Source organism: Stegostoma tigrinum, chromosome 5, assembly GCF_030684315.1.
Source record: "Stegostoma tigrinum isolate sSteTig4 chromosome 5, sSteTig4.hap1, whole genome shotgun sequence".
NCBI lineage: Eukaryota > Metazoa > Chordata > Chondrichthyes > Orectolobiformes > Stegostomatidae > Stegostoma > Stegostoma tigrinum.
Window position 1 is genome coordinate 40,636,693 of NC_081358.1, and position 16,081 is coordinate 40,652,773.

General features: G+C 41.0%; 1 protein-coding gene across 8 annotated transcripts in view; it reads right to left on the reverse strand.

Moving 5' to 3' along the window:
• Positions 1-513: 513 nt before the first annotated feature.
• Positions 514-16,081, reverse strand: part of znf516 (zinc finger protein 516) — a 161,208-nt gene continuing 145,640 nt past the window's right edge. For 5 of the 8 annotated variants that reach the window (XM_048529752.2, XM_048529755.2, XM_048529754.2 and 2 more), the window contains one exon: positions 514-5,500. In XM_048529752.2, the coding sequence (XP_048385709.1) occupies positions 5,274-5,500 (227 nt within the window). In that variant the 3' untranslated portion in view covers positions 514-5,273. The remainder of the gene's footprint in view (positions 5,501-16,081) is intronic. The other 3 variants (XR_007247423.2, XR_007247422.2, XM_048529756.2) reach the window with 3 other exon arrangements.

Here is a 16,081-nt window from a genome sequence, read left to right on the forward strand (position 1 = left end):
AGAACTAGAGAGCTCCTGAGTGAGGAGTGACTCACTTGGGAACAGCTAGTTTCAGCAGCGATGTGTCACCTACACTTTGAAGGATGAGAAGGGAAAACTCCAACATGTGTAAATCCTTGCCTCTGTTATATGGTAACCAATTTGCATGATCCCACATATAGCAACCTGGTACTGAACAGACCATTGGTGATGTTCATTAAGAGAGAAGTATTGGCCTAGGTCTTTGGTGGGAACTCCTTTGTTCTTCTTTGAAGTTGCGCTGTTGGATCATTTACACCCAGCTGAGACGGCAGATGAAGCAATGGTTTAACTTGCCACTCCAAAGATTGCCATTTCACAAAGTCACCATTAGAATATCATATCACTGTGGGAACCAGAAATGTATAAAATAGGGCAACAAGTGGATTATAGAAACTTTTAATATGGAACCAGACAAGGAAATGTTTACACACTATTAATCCAGAAAAGTGGAAAATCCAAGAATTAAAATTACACTAAATCAAAATGCATGGATTCAAAATGTATTTCTTTTTAAAAAATGATAACGACAGAATAAATACCAAACATAAACAGCATTAAATATATGGGTCTAACACTCCAATAAAATGATAGTAAAATAACATTGCAACACAATTCTGCAGGGAGAAAAAGTAACCTTTGTCATGCCATAAACTACTATTGGAAGTAATTTACATAACTTACTGAAAGTATTGAGATTAATAAAAGTTCTTAATAGAAGTTACAATCAAACCAGCAAGGTGGGGACAACATGGGTGGATGGAAGAAATATCAATCTCCTGAGCTTGATTCTTATGCTAAATGTGGATAAAATATATTTTTTGCTCTCATCAAATATTTCTACCTATAGTCAGACTTCACTTGGAATGGAATGTTGCATCATTACACTTGGTGCTCCACAAAATATTAAATGCTACACTGAAAACAGAAAAACATAGATAGAAATATACAAAGCATGGTAACCTAGAAAACCAAACATTAATGCATACAGTTTCTTTAAAAATAGGTCGAGGTATTAGTGATCAAGTTTTTGTTGCTTTCTGGACAGTCCTAATTTAATCACACGTATTTTTCCATGAGATTGGTCGAGGCAGTGTGCACAGGAATAGATGGCGAGGGGCATAAAGAAGATACTGCATGTTGGGCTTCTCACTTGTTTCATTTTGGATATCACTTTATGTACGGTTGATTGCTTTACAGGAGGGCTGTAAAATGTAATAAAACAAAATTACGATGAGAAGAAATGGAACACCTGAATATAATTCAAAAACATAAATAAAAAGAAGCAGAAATGCATTGTGTGCGTGCGTGTGCGTGTGTGTGTGTGTGTGTGCACATGTGTGTCTATTAGTGAGCTCTTTGGGTTGAGAGGATTTACTCTCACATCCATCTCATTCACAAGGAGTTCCCACACTTTGGTACGATTCCACAGGATCTGTAATGAATTTCCGAGTGGATAAGATGAAGCAGTTAACTAACTGATGTTTTAAAAGAAGTTGATAAGATAGATAGAAACGTATTTCTCCTGGGGGCAGTCCTGAAAAAGGGGTCATAAACTCAACTTTAGGAGTTAGGCTGGTCAGTGGTGATATCAGGAAGCATCTCCACTCAAGTGGTGATGGAAAACTAGAGCCATTCGCCCCAGGAAGGTGTTGAGATTGGAGAATCAAACAAAAATTTCAAAACTGAAATTGACAAGGCTTCTGTTCAGCTACAGCATTACCAAATGGACTGAAGAAACGGATCAGCCATGATTTAATCGAGTTGCTGAGCAGACAGGGCAACTGAAGAGCCTCCTTATGATTCTGTGCTCCTAGGTTTGTAGAACCTTAGAATGACCACTGCACAGCAGGCTATTCTGCACATCTTGTCTATGCCTGTTCTTTACCTGAGCAACTTGCTGAGACCCCTCAATACAATATCCTACATTAACATCTTTTTTCCTTCAATTATATGATTCAACATTTTTTTGAAAACTTCACCTGAATCATCCTTCACAAAATTTTCCATCAGTGCATCCTTGATCCTAACCACTCGCTGTGAAAATGGCTTTTCCTTATGTTGTTTTGCTTCTTTTGCCAATCACCTTAATCACCAACCTTGATAGACCAATGGCAACAGTTTCTCACATGAGCCCTCACATGGCTTTGAACACTTCCATAAGTATCTTGTTTCCTCTAGGAAAGGCCCCAATTTCTCCAACTTAGCCACATAACCGAAGTTTACCATCCATGGAACTTTTTGTTGTGAATCCTTTCTGCAATCCCGCTCATGCCTGCACATCCTTTCTAACATGTCATGCCCAGATTAGGACAGAATATTCCAGTTGAAGACCAAGGTGCCGCTCACCTGAGGCATTGTGAACCTCAGGTCAAAGTGCCACCAGCTGTCTCACTTTGATGAGAGAGCAGTCCTATAGTCCTCTCAGATGATGGCAGCTTTACCTAAATAAAACTCTGCACAGTGGCAGACAACATTTAGGTCGTTTCCTAAATAATTTGTTCGTAAGATCTTCATATTAAGTTGGCCAAAGAAATCTGTATGTAATCTATATTACAGACTATGTTGGAACAATAACCTCCCACCACACTATTACCGCCAAGAACACAGTTAGCAGGAAGAATGATAGGGCCCAGGAGGAGGTTATTTGGCTCATCATACCCAGCTCTTTGAAAGATCTACCCATTTACTTTCATTCCACTGCTCATTGTCGACAGTCATGCAATATTTTCCTGCTTGAACTATTTACCAAGTGCCCTTCTGAAACTTACTGCTGGACCTGCTTGCAACATCCTTTTAGAACAGCATATTCCAGAACATAATAACAGCTTCTTCTGTAAGACATTTCCCTATATCTTCCAATAGATGAGAGCTCTCTGGTAGTGATTAAGATTTTGTTCAGAATGAGAGGTTCTGCAGTTGAGATTTTTAGTTGCCGTGACCTGCTAAGAAAATGATAACTCTGACTAGGGAAACTAGAATACAACATCACAGAGAGTTTGAAAATTTAGGACTAAGCCAGGAAGAAATTTCTTCACTTAGAGGGTTGTGAATTCTTGGAAATCACTGCAGCAGGCAACTGCGGATGCTCAAATAAAAGCAAAATGCTGATCGGCAGCAAACACAGATGCTGATCAGCAGGTCTAGCAGCATCTGGGGACACAGAAACAGAGTTAATGTTTCGAGTTCCAAGATTCTTCTTCAGAACTGTGGATGCTCAGCAATTATATATATTTAAGACCAGGGTCCATAGAGTTTTAGGCCCTAAAGTGGTTAAGGGGCATAGGGATAAAGCAGGAAGGTGGAATTGAGGTTAGTCATGATCGTTTTCAAGGACCGTGTAGATCTGATGGGTCAAATGGCCTGATACAGTTCCTATTTCTTGTGTTAAGTTCATACATTACAGGACAAATCAGGAGAAATTACTTTAATTGGGGCATTTTTATAAGCAAAGAAATGCTTTTCATTTTAAATGGGTAATTTTTGTGAAGAAGTGTGCCTAATCACTATTACTTTTGGACATCTGATGTCAGGGGTCAATTTTAAACTAACCTGCCCACTATTATATTAATGAGATTAGGTACTAGGCTGGCTTGAATTGCACTCCACCTAATTTTAAACAGTAATAAGGGGTCAGGTCATAAAACCAATATTGTACACAAACCTCAGTTTAAAATGAACCAATACTCCCCAAAGATTGACAGTGAGAAACAGAACATTTCCTCATCGGTGCTTAACAAAATGGATGGAACAGAATCTTCAGAAACAGTCAGTAAAATTCTTGGAATCCAATGCAGGAAAAATAGAACTGGATTTATTCCTTCTCCATATAGCAGGAAATCTCAATGTCATGCTTACAGTATTCATTGGAGCATGTGTAGCGAAATCATTGCTCTCTTTACTGGTGTTCAGTCTTTCTATTCCATATTATGCATGGCATTAAATTGCATCTGAGAGAGCTGTACTGGCAGTGCAAATGCATCACTGCTTGAGAAATTTTACAGACTCCTTAGGTTGTGATTTGCTGGTGCTTCATCTGTTACCTATGTAAGTAACTTCACTGCTTTCGCACACTCGCAATCATACATATGGTTCACGCATTCTTGATAATCAGCAGTCCTTGAATTTACCATTAAAAGAGTAATTCTGAGCTCCTGTATTCACCTGTATTGAATCAAAATTGTCCATACTGTACACTGATGGCTTCTCCTTGCATCCTGTAATCCCAAATCATGCAAAAATCACAAAAGTGGAGAACAGAACCCAGAACAGCCAAAATAGAACATGAAAAACAATTCTTTTGAGCATAAAACAATACCAACAGGTTGCAATGTAAGAACAAAAACTCTTTGGGTAAGTAAAGTAACCTCACAGGACAGTCCTGAGCATTAGAACAATGAGTTGATATTTCGGATCTTAGTGTTCAACTGATGACCATTGCGTTTGTTTTATCTCACAACAAGCCTAAACCCAGGACAGCGCTTCTTACCAGGATTTTTTGTTACTTTTCCTCTGGCTTCTGCGTGTCAAACTTTGTTTTTGCAGTGAAAATAATGGTTTGTGTAAAATATCCTGAAGAGTGGATGAGTAAAGGGTTATTCAAATTCAGTTTGTATTTGATATGTCATTAAAATCTTGTAAGTATGAGGTCATGTTAACATTTAGTACCTTTCTGCGGATAGCAAGAATGCTTCCTGTTTACGTGGCCTGCCACACTGGCTTTTAATTTTTAACACATATTGTTTTTGCCAAAACAGTGTCATACATTTCAAGAAAAACATCTGAATGTATCTTTGACCAACTTTGACCTTCTTTGTTTTGCAATAAGTTATAATGATATGGTGAGGGATAAATTGCACGTGTTTCTAACACTATTATCTAGCATTAGACTCACAATGTCCAGTTCAAAGCAATGGCTGAGTTTCCCGAAGTCTATCAACATTGAGAGAAAGACCTAAAAGCAGGACCATATGTCTAAAATAATGAGGATTTAACCAGTCAAGTCCTCAATGTGAATAATCAATATGCGTTCTGAATGAACAACTTTTCAGCATTCCTCTTGCAGACCAGTATTCTGTTGAGCTGCAATCATTCATCTTGAAAAAAAGACACATTCAACTTTTGGGTCACGTTAGCATTTAGAGATTGTTCCTGCACTCTCTGAGTCCTGAAGTGACAGCATCATTGTGTCCCAAGTTCTGGCCCCACTGGAAGTGGAAGGAAATTTCCTGAAATTCGCAGACTGGGAACGGGTATCAATCCAGTACTGTTGTTCCTGCAGTCTGGCAATCCGCTGAAAAATGACCAAACTGTTTATCCATTGCCGTGTAGAGGTCAACATCACTCCGCGAAAGTCTGAACCGACGATCTGGATACTGGGTGTTGTCAAATGGCACGTGATGAACACATTGTACATGGGTTTTCAGATTTCCCTTCTGCGAGGCACTGTAAGGACAATATCTGCATTGGAAAGGTCTCTCTGCTGAAGCACATAATAGAAAACTGAATTAAGAGTCACAATTCCAAAAAACAAATTGCTTTTCACATATTCATGTGTGCTTAGAACAGTTTCTGCTTTTATCTAGAATAAATCAGCAGCTCTTGTACAGTATTCCCTCAAATGCCAAGATCCAAACTTGGCACTTAAAGCTTTCTGCATCATTATTTACCTCTCTTTTCCTTTAAGAAACATCGGAGGAACCCATCTCTTTGACCAAGCTTTGGTCATCTGTCCTAATGTCTCTTCCCATGGCTTTACACCTAATGTTGTTTGTTTGCACACCTATGAAGCACTTTAGAGTGCTTTGTAATCTTAAATGTTCTATGTAAATACATGCTGCTGTTATGGTATAACAGCATGTGACAAAGTATGAAATATGGCTGTTCATGTTTAATAGGCAGCAAATGCACAACATACATGAAAGTTTTAACATCTTATTGCTGTTTATAAGTAGGCAATATAGAAATACCAAGAAATATCTACTAAATTCTGAAGAAAAAAATACATTTACACAGATATTTTTACTTCTCCAAGTCACATCTGCATTAGTTATGGCTCAGTGGTAGCAGAGAAAACTTGAGAAGTTTTCAGTTCAATTGCCCTTCTGGGGCTTGAATGAAAATCAAATATTGAGCAAGTGTTGCACTGTTGGAGATGCTGATTGGATGAGCTAATCAACTAAGGACCCACATGTCTGCTTGGGTGGATTAACAAGATCCAGTGGCACTATTTCAAACAAGAGTCATTCCAGGATCCCCTGGCCAATGTTTACCCTTCTGTTGAAGTGCTGGAAAAACTCAGCACATCTGGCAGCATTTGAACAGAGTTAAATTTCGAGTTCAACATGACTGTTCTTCAGAACTTCAGTTCCAAAGAAGTCTTTAGACGCAAAATGTTAACTCAGTTTCTGTTTATCTCTCCACAGATGCTACCAGACCTGCACAATTCTCTAGCATTTTCTGTTTTATTTCAGATTCTCAGCATCTGCAGTATTTTGCTTCTACTACCTCAAAAACAGATGATCTGGTCATTGCACACACACCCTTGTTCAAAAGCTGTTATATTCTTAACTTTTCCCAGTTCTGACAAAAGGTCACCAATACTAGGGCAGATTTTCCACTGGCCACACAACCATTATTCCAGTGTCTGTGGACATTGCACATGGGGATGCTGCTGAATCCCCATGGCGGCATGTTCTCAAGGAATTGCCTGGGAAATTGAAGATTCCACAGGACATTTCCAGTATGCTTGGAATGTTTGAAAGTCTCCATTTAACTTGAAGACTTTGGAGGATTCCAAAGTAATTAAGTAAAATATCTGGCACCTCACCCTCCCAGCATTCTGAGCTTATGTACTAATGGTTATACAGAGAGGTGATTGGAATCTCCTCTCAGAAATCCACAGCTTCCTTCTTTTATAGAAAAATGGACCAGAGCAGCAAACTGCATGAGACTGCTGCTCCTCAGAAAGTCCAGCCCGCTAACTCTACAGATTTGCTGAGTGTTTCCAGCATTTTCTGTTCTTACTCCAGTAATATTGGATGAATTACATTAAAACTGTTCCTCATGCCCTCAATGGTTATGTTTATTAATCTTTCAAGCTCAAAGAAAAGAAGGATTGTGCATCAGGAGCAAGAAAAGGTTCGAAGAATGGTGTGACGCTTCCTGCAGGCATTGCCCCATTGGTCAATCATTCAGCATCATTGATCGTCTTGGTGCCAGAGTAATTTTCAACCAGAAACACTAATGGCCTATTAGTGTAGGGCAAACAGGGATTTACTTTTGGATGGAGATGAGAAAGAAAGGAAAAACAAATAGAGGCTTCCGGGGGGAGTTGGGAGGTTTGGACCAGGGACAATTCACACTGTGTGGCTCACCATATCCCATCCCTAACTCTCTAACTTTATCCCCCATTCATTCAACAGGAATCTCTGAATTTACAGGTTTAACTTTGCTGTGATTATCCCACTACATCCCTGACCAAAGTCTATTGAACCACTGACATAAAATTCTTCTCATAGAGACTGCTTAAATGGTACCCTCAAATTCTCCATTTCCCCAACAAGAGGAAATGTCTTCTCCGCATTTGAGATAACAAAGTGAAGAGCTGGATGAACACAGCAGGCCAAGCAGCATCATAGGAGCAGGAAAGCTGACATTTCGGGCCTAGACCTTTCTTCAGAAATCACGGCATTTGGAGATGAAAAGATCGAGGGAGGTTAGGAGGCCTTGGGATGGTGTCCAAGAGGAGGGGGTGCGTTGGAGGTGGGAGAAGGGGTCAGTTGAGGAAGAGATAGGCTCACGGTTAAAGAAGTAAGCGTGGACGCGGCGGAAAAACTGCTCAACACCCAAGCGTGACCAGTACTCGTTGATGTTTGGGTGGAGGGGACAAAACTAAGACCTTTATTGAGGTCTGACCATTTGTCCTCAGTAAGGGGGAGGTCTGGGGGAATGGTGTAGACTCGGCAGGGCTGGGTGTTGCTGTCTCCTCGGGAACTGATGGTTGTGGAGGCGGTGAGCGGAGCGACGTTGACGTCGGCTGTGGGCAGAGTTGCATTGGCTGTGGGTGGAGTTGCGTTGGTGGGCGGAGTTGCAATGGCATTGGTGGTGGGCGGAGCTTCATCAACATCGGTGGAGCAGGGTAGGAGGCGGCAGCAGCAATGACAGTAGCTGTGTCCTCAGTTTCTATGGTGTTGGGCTTGCAAATGGAGGCGGTGACATTTGTTGCCCTGGAAGTGGTGTATCCGGCGGCGGAGGATGTGACGTCATCTGTGGTTGCTCCAACAGTGGACACATGGTGGCGGGCATATTTTAGGGAAGGTCCTGGGTAGGGTTGGGGATTTGGGAGGTGGAGGAAGCCCAATTTTGGCGGTGGGCACCAGTAAGTTTCTTGTACTTACGGTTTGTTGTGTCCACTAAAGGTGAGTAGAATTGTGAGTTCAGGTTGTGAATCCTACGAAGAATAAAAAATAGGAGAGGTCCTTTGCAGGTATGGGAGAGAGAGGCACTGAGCTGGGGTAGGCTGGATTCTAGTGCTTGGAGATGCCGGCGCATAGCTGTGTGTGTGTTTCACGAGTTGCAGGGAGAAACGCTTCTGAAGGGTCTCAATGTTCTGAGTATAGGTATTGTCACAGTTAGGACCAAATTGGGAAGGCCTGAATGTGGACTGTAGTCCATTGGGGATGATCTGGTTCCGTAGGTAGGTGCTGAGGAAGGTGATGTGGCTATAGTACCTGGTTTGCCTCAGGACGTGGTCGAGCAGTTTCAAGGCTGAAGAGATTACGAGAGAGTTGCAGTGGGAGAGAGATCCACTGAGGTTCTTCCAGAGGGAGGAGGGTAACTTCTTCAGGGACAGCATCCTTAGAAGAGGCTTCGCAGTGGAGTCAAAATTGTTTCAAAGATAGTAGGAACTGCTGGTACTGGATAATCTGAGATAACAAGGTGTAGAGCTGGATGAACACAGCAGGCCAAGCAGCATCATAGGAGCAGAAAAGCTGACGTTTCGGGCCTAGACCCATTTCTGAAGAAGGGTCTAGGCCTGAAACATCAGCTTTCCTGCTCCTATAATGCTGCTTGGCCTGCTGTGTTCATCTAGCTCTACACCTTGTTATCTCAGATTCTCCAGCATCTGTAGTTCCTACTATCTCTTCTCAGCATCTGCACTGTTAAGCACTCCCACTTGTGAATCTTAAATGTGTCAATGAAACCACCCCTCATTCTCCTAAATTCCAATTAATACCTTTATACACATTCTTTGTCTATTTTAGTCACTTTGCTATCTATTTGGCAATTTGCCCTTTGTCACTACACCACAGTTGTTTGATATTCTATCAGATAATATGAATTTATCTGCTACAGATGCACAGCAAATCTTCAATTTTTTTTACTACTCTCCATTCAGCATGTTTAATGATCTAGCCAATATCAAGATATCATAATCTGACAGGAGTTGAAATCTTGAACATCAGCTCAGGTTAAGATTCAAACCCAAGACTCCTAATACATAATACAGCTGCCCAAACACTTTCCACTTGATCAATCAAAAAGCTGGTCACCGACATAATGTGATAAAAGAAAACATCAGAATAGAAATGTTCTCTAAATAACTTGTCTGTATCGCAGGGAAGTGTGCTTTTCTTTAGTAAAGAATGAAAGACAAAGGTAGGTAAAAAGTCAATGCAGAATATAAATGCAAAGATATGAAATTGGCAGAGTAATGAATGGGGTTCAGAAGGATGGAGATTGTAGCCATTTGAGAATTTAGGTCACTAACTATCTTGGTTCAATTACTCATATTCAGTATGGAAAGGTTCCATTGATCCTCAAGGACCAGGATTTAGTCAACTCAAACAATCATTTTTATAAGCCATTTTATATTCTAATCAAATGCACAATTACCTCAAAAAGGGAAATGAAAAATGCTACCTTATGCAATCAGGATGATGGAATCTATACTGTTACAGAGCAATGGTATTACAAAGGAATCAACAAATGTACAGGGATGGAACAAACCATTTTAGTCCAACTGGTCAGCACTAGTGTTTCAATGAAAGGTCATTCATTCTGTTTCTTTCTCCACTGAAGCTGTCTGACCTCTCGATTATTTCTAGCATGATCTGATTTTATTTCAGTTTTCCAACATCCGCAGTATTCTGCTTTTCAATTGAAGAATGCATTCCAGTCTCCAATTCTAGTGCTAACTAGATAGGCTAAAATGGTCTTTTCTATCGTTGTACCTTTGTCTAATCCTTTTAACACCATAGCTCCATAACATTAAAGATTCCATCATCCTTGTACCAATGAAAGTTCATTGACTTGAAACACTAACTCCCTTTGCCTTTTCCATAGAGAATGGGATGAGGTAATGGTGATTCACTGGACTAGGATAGTTCTTGTGTAAATAAAGTTCCATTCTCAAACTGAGGATACATTTCAGCTGTTGTGTGACACCATGCATTGTGCTAAATGGGACATCTTTCAAACTGATATAACAACTGAAGGTGGGGCATCCATAAGATGCTGTGAAGTACCAACAACAACATAGTTGTAGCCAACCATAATCTCAATACTTGGCATATGCCCCACTCTATCATTACCATCAAACTGGGAGATCAATCCTGATTCAATGAACAGTGCAGGAGGACATGCCAGGAGTAGCATCAGGCATTTCTAAAAAATGAGATGCTAACTCAGTGAAGCTATAATATAGGGCTATTTGCATGACAAACAGTGGAAACTGCAAATAACAGACAGGCCTAAAGGATTCTACAAACAATGCATCAGATCTAAGCTCTGCAGCCCTGTCATATACAATTGTGAGTAGTAGCACACAATTAAACAATTAAATGAAGTGGAGACTCCACAATATTCCCACCCTCAAATATGGGGGGGGGGGGGGGGGGGGGGAGCATATTAGAGCAAAAGACAAGGTTGAAGAATTTTCATTTACAGCCAGAGAAGCCAAGTAGATGACTCATCTAAACTTCTTCCAGAGACCTCCAGCATCACAAATACCAGTCTTCATCAAATTTAGTTCTCTCCACATAATGCAAAGGGTTTGGTGAAGGCATTGGAAACTATAAAGCTACAGACACTGACAACGCTCTGCCAATAATACTGAAGAGTTGTTTTCCATAACTGGCTACACTGACACCTTAAACCAAGCTGTTCCCGTATGGCTAAAACATTGGCATCTACCCAACAAGGAGCAAAATCGTCCATGCATGTCCTGTACACAAAATGGACAACAAATCCAGTCCTGATCTTGATATTTAATGGTGTTAGCTTCATGGAAAGTTACTACCAATATACAGGGGTCAACCGCTGACTAGAAACCATATTGGGCCTCGTATATAAATACTGTGGCCACAATCAGAGCCTAGAAATTTCTGTTGCAAAATAACTCAGTCCCCGACTCCTCAAAATCTGCCCACTATCTACAAGTCAGGAATATGAGCGAACACTCCCCACTTGCCTGGATGAGTACAGCTTCAACAACACTCAAAAAGATTGACAATGTCTAGGAGAAAAACAACCTGCTTGACTAGCATCCCATCGACCACCTGCAATATTAATTTCCTCCACTACCAACATTCAGTAGCAACAGTGGTGCACCATCTACAAGATGCACTACAATAACTCACTAAGGCTCCTCTGACAGCACCTTGCAAATGCATGTCCTCTATCATCTAATAAGATAAGGGCAGGGCATACATGGGGACGCCATCATCTGAAAGATCCCTTCAAGCCACATGCCAATCTGACGTGGAATCCTGGAACTCCCTTCACAACAGCATTGTGACATCCCTACACCCCAAGGACTGCAGTAGTTCAACAAGATAGCTCACCCCCACTCTCTTCAGGCTTAGTTGACGAAGCCCATATACAGTCATAATCCAACAACATGGAAACAGGCCCTTTGGTCCAATCAGTTCATGCCAAACATAATCTCAGACTCAATTTGTCTCACCTGCCTGCTCCTGGTTTATATCCCTCCAAATCTTTCCTATTCATGTACTTATCCAAATGTCTTTTAAACATTGTAATTGTATCCACATCCACCACTTCCTCAGGAAGTTCATTCTTCTGTATAAAAAATGACCTCATTTTTAAAAAAAAAATCTGTCTCCTCTTATCTCTATAAATGACTTGAAGAAAGACTAACCTGCTGAGTACTTCCTGCATTTCCTTTATAGTTATACAGATTTTATCTATCATTGTCTTAAGCAGTCCATTGGAAATATAGCTTTTTTGTCTCTTTATGAAGCAATCACTAACCTCTGGAGCCCTCTGACTAAAACTAGTGGCTACAAACATAAGTTAGTAACTAAAAAATCCATAAAATGCATTCATAAAAATCTACTTTGCCCAAAGAGTAGTGAGAATGTGGTACTCATTACTGCAGGGAATGGATGACCTGTATTACATTTGTATGTTTAAAGGGAAACTAGATCAACATGGGGGAAGAAGTGGAAGGATATAAACAAAGACTTGCATTTCTACAACATCTTTCATGACATTAATAACAAATTTTGAAGTATATTTACTGAAACAATGTAGCAATATCCCATGAGTAAGTAAAAAAACAGAACCCAATTTGCACACCGCAAGCTTCCATAAACAGCAAATCTGTGACAGTGATCACTGATCTGTTTTGATGATGCTAATTCATGGATAAATATTAGCAGAACAAAATTCTTCTGTTATTCTTCAATATGACACTTCAATATAATGTGTGGAATTCTTTACCACAGTGGGCTGTCGAGGCTGGGTCATTGAGCATATTCTGGGCTGAGATAGACAGATTTTTAATCAGTGAGGGAATCGAGGGTTATGGCGAAAAGGCAGAAAAGTGGAGTTTGAGGATTATCAGATTAGCCAGAATCTCATTAAATAGCAGAGCAAACTGGGCTGAATGGCCTACTTCTGCTCCTATGTTTGGTGATCTTATTGTTTCAAACCGCAGTTTATGTTCATGTGAAAGCTGTTCAAACACAAGATTTACAGTGTTCGTTGGAGAGGAGTGTTAGGAGGATAAATAGCAGCAGAGTAGGTGGCTTGAATGTCCTGTTTTGGTGATGCAGATCCTTTGTAATTCAACATCATACATGGTTTATACTGGGCATAATGGGGCTTTAGTATTGGCTCCAACAGTAAGCTTTATCCCTTTTCCTTTCCAGATCGAACATTTGTTGATGGGACATTTACACCTGATACCATATTCAAGTAAAACTGCTGCTGCATTACAGCTATCACAAAAATAAGCTTCTACAATGGAAGTGAAAATCACAGTATTACAAGCCCAGCAACCTTTGTGCTGCTGCGTTCATGAATAGCTTCCCACTGGTACTGATTCATATCACTATAAGAAAATATCTCACAGGAAGATGTTTTCTGTCCATCAAAGCTTAATAAAATGTCACCCGAACATTAACAATCTCAAGTCCGGAAACAAATTCAAACATCCAGTTGCTATGGTATATGAAGAATCATTGCTATGCCACCTCATTAGAATAATCATCGGCCTTATGCTGAGATTTTAATGACACTGTTCATATTTTTCATTTTTGTTGATGGACAGGACACACTGAAAAGATATTTAGGTGGGAACACTGAATTCTGTAGCTTTGTTGAAGTGGACTGTGTGGTTGCAGATGTAAAAATAAAATGTTTCATTGGTATAATGCCTTTAACAGAGCAACACATCCTAAGATGCTCCACAAGACCATCATTAATCTAATATTAGCAGTGGGCCCATGAAAGATATCAATATTGCTTGGTAAAAAAGGTAAGGTATCAGGAGCACCTTAACAGAGGAGAGGGAGGTCGAGTGCTTTAAGGTGAGAAATTCCAGAGCTCGAGGGCTGAACAGTCAAAGGCAGAACAATTAAGTTGTTACATGTGCAAGAGGCCAGGATTGGGGGCATGCAGAGATATCAAAGGATAGTGGAGTTTAGAGGGGATTACCAAGATACAGTGGGCCATGACATGCAGGGATTTGAAAGGAAGAATGAAAATTGTTAAGCGAGGTCATTGCATGGCCATTAGCCAATGGAGCTCAGTGAGAAAGTGACGATAGATGAACTGTACTTGGCATAAGTTATGGACTGCAAAGTTTGGATCAGCTCAAATAGGCTGGATGATGATTAAGGATGGGAATAAGAGCTGGTAAAGCAGAGAATGACTACATGAAAATCCTTGCTAAGACCATAAAAATTGACAGCTTGTGGAAGGTCACAGGGTCCATTAATTGTGCACCTCACCTCATGACGGCTAGGCCATCATTGCTAACCACTTCTTCCCAAGCTTTTGCTGTCAGCTCAGCTCCTGCGAAAGGTCAACAAAAAAGGGGAAGTATAAAACAAAATAAAGGGCCATTATGAGACAAAGCACACTGGAAAATTCCCAACTCTTTAAATGATCAAAACCAGCATTGAAAAGAACATAAATATGGGAAAAAAGAATTAGTTACAAAAATTATTAAATGTGATATAAGCCACGACTAAAAGGTCAAGGCAACTTTCCACAGCAAAATACTGTGAAAGCTGAAAATTAGAAATAAAGACAAAAATGCTGCAAACAATCAGGGGGCATCCACTGTGAGAGAAACAGATAACATTTCATGATTGATCTTTCAACAAACTGGAAACATGTTTTAAGCAAAAAATATATTTAACTGAGCTTCACTGTTGCTTGTAACAATTTGACCTTGGTTTTCCAACCAGAATTGAAAAACTTACTCCTGATCCCGACTGGATTTAAAAAAGTACAAACAACTAGGTCGGAGTTTTCTCTTTGAATGTCCAGCCCAGGAGTCTCCCCAGTTCTAGTAGTCAGGTGCAGAGCAGGAATTCACAGAGTCAGTTTGGAGTGGTTAAATCCACATTCCTTTTAGATGATAATTCCAGGATTGAAGGCACCTGAAGCTACTTTTGTTGTGACTGACACAAGGCAACTGAAAGGATTGGCATACCAGGTGGTTAAGGGTTAGGGTGTTGAGTGGGTCAGCAAGTAGACAGGCAGATGGATGAGGGGCTGTAACGCCAGTTGGATGAGTAGATAGGGTGGCAGGTATGTTGGTTGAGTACTTAGGGTAGGGGGGAGAAGGGGGTTAATACATCCACCAGGTCCTGGTGGACAGGGTTGTACAGTGAAGACCACAACGCTGGACCCTGGTCTGGGTTTGCCACTTGAGTCAGTGCAGTGTCAGCTTACTGGGCGAACACCCAGTGAAGTGGGGAGAAGATCTTCTTCATTCCACCAGCGTAAGTGCTGTCTGCCACCTTATCCTTAGCTATCACTGCAAATGCATCCCCTCTCATCAAAGCCCACGCTCTGCCACTCTCATTATTGCTGGCAACATCTTCCCTCACTCACTTGTATCCAACCCAAACCCCACATCACGAACCCTCCACCATGCCCTCTGCACTGCCTACTCACGCACTCACTCACCTCCCTTACTTTCTCCCCAACTTATACCAGCAATAACAGCTGTGCCACACACTATTATCTCACACTATCCCTCTCTCATTGCAGAAGAAAATGGCCCAGAATAAGGCAGGAAGAGCCAAGATGGGTGGTGGGGTGCCCAACACAGCTCCTTACAATCTCCTTCCCCGACGAGGGGAGGGAAGCTGACCCTGACCTCTTCAAGCCGACTGACTGATCCCTGAACTGATATCAGAGATTCTCAACTTCAAGTATAGAAAAGGTTGAGAGTAGGGAGGTCCGAAATAAAGTTTCAGGGACACAAGATGGCACCAGCAAGCAAGAAGTTGGTTTAAAGTGTGTCTACTTCAACGCCAGGAGCATCCGGAAAAAGGTGGGTGAACTTGCAGCATGGGTTAGTACCTGGGATTCGATGTTGTGGCCATTTCGGAGACATGGATAGAGCAGGGACAGGAATGGTTGTTGCAGGTTCCGGGATTTAGATGTTTCAGTAAGAACAGAGAAGATGGTAAAAGTGGGGGGGAGGTGTGGCATTGTTGGTCAAGGACAGTATTACAGTTGCAGAAAGGATGTTTGGGGACTCGTCAACTGAGGTAGTATGGGCTGAAGTTAGAAA